A 6,416-nucleotide genomic window follows, 5' to 3' on the forward strand; every position below is an offset into this window, starting at 1 on the left:
AACCTTATTTACCCAATAGGCTTTCCCTCGCACCAACACCCACTTTGGTTAGTTAACCTTTTTGGTTGCTATAGTTTTTTCTTGTATATGTTATTTAATCCCATTTATGTTTATATTGTATGTCGTTCTCTTTTATGATTTCATTACGTCCGTGTATATATTCGTTAATTTTACGTATTTGTAATTTGTTCTGAACCAAATAACCATATCTATAATTGTCAAACTGAGTTTTCAATGGCTCTTATGACAGTTTACTGATGATGGAGGTCTAGTGTTCACCTTCGAAACGTTTATTAAATATGAAATTCTTCACGACTGTGTTAGGCTACCTCTTCCTACTTGTATATGTGTGTGGGTGTGTGTGTGTAGATATAATACAAACACACACACACACACACACACACACACACACACACACACACACACACACACACACACACACACACACGCACACACACACACAAACACACACATACACACATACACACATACACACACACACACACTCGTGTGTGTGTGTGAGAAAGATTATATATATATGTGTGTGTGTGGCCATGATACAAACACAAACAGACCCACACACACGAGTGTGTGTGTGTGAGAGAGAGAGAGATATTATATATTTATAAGGATATAATACAAACACACACACACACTAGTGTGTGTGTTTGTGTGTGAGAGGAGATTATATATATATGTGTGTGAGAGAGAGAGATATTATATATATATATATATATATATATATGGATATAATACAAACACAAACAGAGAGAGAGGGAGATATTATATATACGTGTGTGTGTATGGACATAATACAAACAAAAACAGACACACACAGTGTTATATGCATCTAAATTTCGTGATTTTCATAACAAAAAGCTGTAGATGATAGACATTGAAATTTCTTTATTTGTACAAATCAATATAAAGCCTATATACACAAAGAACATAGCAGTCTACAATATGTTTATAATGGTAACTCCAGTTACTTAAAATATATTAGTACTAATGAGTAGGTAGTCAAAAATGAGTGTTGCGAGAATCACGTATCTTCTACAGACAATGTCTACAGTTAAGAGAACTGCTGCATATAAAATATTGATGAAACAATGAGGAACTGATAGAGTTTTCATCGCATGCTCTTCACTGCAGACCCATCTCGAAACCGCCGTCCCCTTTCGCCGCATTCAAGGGTTTCGATTCCTCGGTCTGGTCCTTGAGGTCCTCCAGGTGCAGTTCCTCCTCCCTCTCGCCGTACAGGTCCAGCTGACGACTGTAGTGGAACACGACGATGTCACCGATGACAGAGATGAAGACGATCACTACACGAAGGGAAGACAAACGTGGATATTGTTATTCAATTTTGTGATCTCGGAAAAACGACGAAGACTGACTTGGAGGACTGCACGATTACGTTATTAGCCTTCAATGCAAGTAAGAAAGCACAGTTCATATCTGTGTACATTCATGTTTTATGTGACTTGCAGACGTAGCACAAGAGGACTGTAAAGGATCAAAGGCCATTTACAGTTCGTATATCTCACCGGCAGGGACTAAGTGCAGTATAGTTCTGAAAGCATCGGAGTCATACAGCCAGCAGTTTCCTGTCATTCCACACGACGTATCCCACACGAGGCACGCTGAGTCTGATGGGTATGGGTGTAAATTAAATGGACAAAAAAAATTAATTAAGCAGATAAATTCATATTAGAAAATTAAATTGACGTCGATTCTCGTTTTATCGAGGTAAGAGATATATAACACTCACCTATTACGGCGCCTAACATTATGGGCGAAGGGATGAGACCGAAGAGGCTGATGAAGACGGTCACTACTCCGAGGGCCAAACCTTTGTCTTCATCCTCGACACAGCTGCCGAGGAATAATGTGTTTAGTCTCATCTATAAGGACTGTAAAGGATCATTATTACTGTTATTAACATTTTTGTTGCTGTTATGAATATTATTATCACTATTACTATTATTATTCAAATAATTATTATCCATATTATTATTATCATTATTATTATCATTATTACCATCATCATCATCATTATTATCATTATTACTATTATCATATTATTATTATTTTTACTACTATTATTACTATCATCATCATTATCATTACTATCATTAATCTTTCCTACTATTTGTTATTATGCAACCTAGCCACTGGGTGGGCAAGCCAGCCCATGCCAGTGCCGATCTCAAGCCAGGGTAAATAGAGAGGGCATCCAATCATAAAAAAAAATATCTGCCAGAACCTGATCATAGCGACCACATATAAGAATGGGACAAAGCTACAGCAAAGGGAGATTGTTAGTACGCTTTCCGAAGCCTAATCGTAATATTAATTCCTCTATATTTTCGTGTATTAGTTGGTTAACTGGATAATCACCATTTTGTAATCCATGGAGCGCATAAAAGTATTCCGTATTTTGCAACGGAACGCAGGGTAGGATTTCACGAAAAGATGCAAACGAATTGTGTCGAAAATCAGTGTATGAACAAACGCGACAGTAAATTTGACGTCCAGTCTTAATGATGCTATAAGCAGCAAGATTTCTGAGTTATGCTTCGGGATCAAGACTACATAGGGAACACTTACCAACGGTCTATGTTAATAAACCACGATTTCTAAATAAAGGGACGTAACATTACCGTAGATTGATGACACTGCTGCCCACTCTGCCGGTGGCTGTGACGGTGCTGATGATGATCTTGATGATGAGGTAATAGAAGAAGGAGTCACAGGGCTCAGGGCAGTAGCCGCTCACCCCGCTCCCGAACGGCACGGCGGTCTGCCAGCACAAACCGCGATATATATGTTTGTGTGTATGTGTGCATATATATATACATACATACATACATACATACATACATATATATATATATATATACATACATACACACACGCAAATAGGTAGGTAGGTAGGAAGATAATTAGAGCGGAGCAAGAGACAAGCAATGAAAACAGCAACTTGCGGAAGGAGGAGCAATCAGACGAAAAGTTTGTCCTGCCTCTTTTCTTAATGTGATTACATTCTCACCTGTTTTTTCTACTTCTTCTTTTGTGTATATACTTATATATATGTGTGTGTGTGTGTGTGTGTGTGTTTGTGTGTATGATTTATATACATATACATATATACACATATATACACACACATACACACAATGGGCGCTCATTAGAGATTTACCCAGACCATGCACAATAGTACACATATCTAAAGGCCATGTGTTGATTTCCGGTCCTTAACTTATAACCTGTATTTTGTTATAGCGGTGAAGGTGCATTAAGATGTGAAAATGGAACCAGTGGAGTATCGAGCAGTGATCAGGCTTTTATATGGCCTCACATAACAAGAAACCGCCGAGGAAATGAAAGCAACTTATGGGGATGATGCCCACACCATATGCCCTAACGACATCAAATCTAAGAAGCGCGGAATGTTGACCAAAGGTGTCCGTCTCCTACAAAACAACGCCCTTGTTCACAACTCTCACATTGCCCAGATGAAAACGCAGTCCTGTGGCTACAACACCCTTCCTTATCCTCCTCATTCCCCTGACCTTGCGCCATCTGACTTTCACCTCTTTCCGTCCATGAACTAATTTCTGAAGTCACTTCATGGCTTCAAATGTAACATGCAGACTTCTCCAAGCAAGGAGTCCAGATCTGCATGAAACGATGGGAGAAGCGTGTCACTCTTGGTGGGGCCTTTGTCATTCCTGTACGTCCATGGTCATAGGGAATCTTTAATGAGCACCCCTCGTTCGTGCGTGTGTGTGTGTGTGTGTGTGTGTGTGTGTGTGTGTGTGTGTGTGTGTGTGTGTGTGTGTGTGTGTGTGTGTGTGTGAGTGATTGAGTGAGTGAGTGAGTGTGTGTTAATATATATGTATATATTATATATATTATATATATATTTACAGAGAGAGAGAGAGAGAGAGAGAGAGAGAGAGGGAGGGAGAGAGAGGGAGAGAGAGGGAGGGAGAGAGAGGGAAAGAGGGAAAGAGGGAGAGAGGGAGAGGGAGAGAAAGAAAGAGAGAGAGAGAAAGAGAGAGAGAGAGAGAGAAAGAGAGAGAGAGAGAGAGAGAGAGAGAGAGAGAGAGAGAGAGAGAGAGAGAGAGAGAGATAGGGAGAGGGAGGGAGGGAGGGAGGGGGAGGGAGGGAGGGAGGGAGGGGGAGGGAGGGAGAGAGGAAGGGAGGGAGGGAGGGAGGGAGAGAGAGAAAGAGAGAGAGAGAGAGAGAGAGAGAGAGAGAGAGAGAGAGAGAGAGAGAGAGAGAGAGAGAGAGAGAGAGAGAGAGCCGCACGTGTTTGTATATGCATTTTTATATTAAACATTACTACAAAATTCTGACAAAATTGTATATCAATTGTTATTTCCATGATCGTTAAGGAACGCGAGACCTGCCAGTTGAAAGATACGAATTAAAGTACTTCATTTCATACCGTGTCTCCCGTTGCATTATGTGAGGCCGTTAAAGGGATCGTTGTGTTCGAGATGCAACTGCAGTCACTATAAACCTAGAAAACCAAAACAAAATGAGATATCTCAACCCAATGCTTAGGGGGTAAACCATTCAATTCACTTCATAGATTGCCTTAAGCTTGTACTGATTTTGAAAGCTTGTTTATCTCACTTACGATTGGACTAACGGAGGTGTCGATTGCTGTACAACCAGCGTAGCAAGGAGAGTAGAAGAGTGTAGTTTGATCCTCGGAGCACATGGGCGAGAATCTGTCCGAACACCCGCAGTTGGACGAACACCCGGGTAATGGCGACCTACGGAGGGCATGAGGATACTGAATTTTCGTTTCTTTCTCTTTCTCTTTGAAGATCTAGAGAACAAGAATCCAAACTAAACTAACTGAACTCCCCTATGCTAGAAATTTCCCCTTCCCTTAACCCTGCAAAGAGGAAAAGGAACCTTACCCATCAACGGGCCCGACAATCTCTAATTTGGGACAGCCGATGAACATAAGGGAAGTGAAGCCAGCGCACACAAACAGCGTGACGAAGATATTGTATCCTGTGACGAACCTGGGACTCGGTCTGGCCCATCTCATCACCGCCCCGCCGAGACCAGTGCCGATGACCACGGACGCCAGACTCGTGACGCCTGAGAGTTTAGAGGTCACAGGAGAATGAGTCTTGGGGGATAGATCGTATGGGAAAGGATGTTGCATGAGTGTGACGTGGGGTCTAAAATGTCAATGTTACCGGGGGAGGGGGAAACGCATTATTATGGAGCGGGTTAATAGGTTTCCATTAATTAACATCTTTACCAAATTGAATAGATAAATAAATAAACAACAACAATAATAATAAACAAATAAAACAATCCATTCTCACATGAAGCAAATCCTCAGCCACAAACTTTTACATTGGGCGTGAAAGTGATCGATCCCCATTCCCACCGCTTCGTCAGCAACAACATACCCGTGTAGTAGTTGGCTTCCGCGGCGCTCTTCCTAAACTGGTTCTCGAGGTACTTGGGCTTGAAGCTCCAGTAGCCCGAGACGGCGAGAATGTAGGTGGTGGTGTTGAAGAGATTCGCGATCCAGATTTTGTTGGTGAATATTCGCTTTAGGGCCTTCTTAAGATCTGGAAATTTTGGATTTTTTTTTAGAGGGAGTGTAAAAGAAATGGGTCATTGGATATAAAGTTTGTCAGAGAAATGACGGGAATAATTGTTTCTTGCACACGCGCGTGCGGGCACACGCACGCACGCACGCACGCACGCACGCACGCACGCACACACACACACACACACACACACACACACACACACACACACACACACACACACACACACACACAGGAATAAATTCTGAGATATATATGAATAGGCCTATCTATCATTCTATGAATCTATGTATACTCGGAATTTGCTTCTATTTCGTATTTACTTGCAAGCGTGGGTTTCCTTTCCACTTTCTTAGCCTTGGCCTTTTTGACGAAGAATTCCACTCCTCGGTTCTCTCCTTCTTCAGAGTCCTTCTGTGCCTGCTTCAGGATGGCCCTCGCTTCCCGTCGCAGTGTCGCGGGTAATTTCCGTGGGAACAGAAACAAAAGATTCCCCAGCACCGCCAACACACACCCCAACACTAGGAATCCTGGAATACCATTGGTGAATGGGTAAATATGTACTATTTTTTTATATAAAAGATTTTGTGCTTATAATGGTGAGAAAAAAATTCATATTAATAAAAGCATAATGGAAAATGTATCTTCAACTACTTCCATTTCCAACTCGAATGATGATGGGAGCGGAAAAAACAATGAAAGCGAGTCTAGCATCTAAAGTAAAGTCAACTTCTATCCCTTCCTAAATCCCGCATCGCCTGAAAGCCCCCCACCAGCCTTACCCAGCCACCAGGCGCCGAGCCACCGTGGGTCCCGCCGCGTCAG

At 41.8% G+C, this 6,416-nt stretch overlaps 1 protein-coding gene across 1 annotated transcript in view; it reads right to left on the minus strand.

The window, feature by feature from the left end:
* Positions 1-936: 936 nt before the first annotated feature.
* Positions 937-6,416, minus strand: part of LOC125047481 (solute carrier organic anion transporter family member 74D-like) — a 6,540-nt gene continuing 1,060 nt past the window's right edge. Inside the window, exons 4-13 of the mRNA XM_047645701.1 lie at positions 6,374-6,416; positions 5,915-6,121; positions 5,445-5,609; positions 4,938-5,124; positions 4,649-4,787; positions 4,454-4,528; positions 2,661-2,800; positions 1,769-1,872; positions 1,545-1,646; positions 937-1,322 (exon numbers count right to left, since the gene is read on the minus strand). The exon at positions 6,374-6,416 is cut by the window's right edge and continues 98 nt beyond it. Of these exons, the coding sequence (XP_047501657.1) occupies positions 1,144-1,322; positions 1,545-1,646; positions 1,769-1,872; positions 2,661-2,800; positions 4,454-4,528; positions 4,649-4,787; positions 4,938-5,124; positions 5,445-5,609; positions 5,915-6,121; positions 6,374-6,416 (1,341 nt within the window). The 3' untranslated portion in view covers positions 937-1,143. The remainder of the gene's footprint in view (positions 1,323-1,544; positions 1,647-1,768; positions 1,873-2,660; positions 2,801-4,453; positions 4,529-4,648; positions 4,788-4,937; positions 5,125-5,444; positions 5,610-5,914; positions 6,122-6,373) is intronic.

This window comes from Penaeus chinensis, chromosome 4 (genome assembly GCF_019202785.1).
Source record: "Penaeus chinensis breed Huanghai No. 1 chromosome 4, ASM1920278v2, whole genome shotgun sequence".
NCBI classification, from domain to species: Eukaryota; Metazoa; Arthropoda; class Malacostraca; order Decapoda; family Penaeidae; genus Penaeus; species Penaeus chinensis.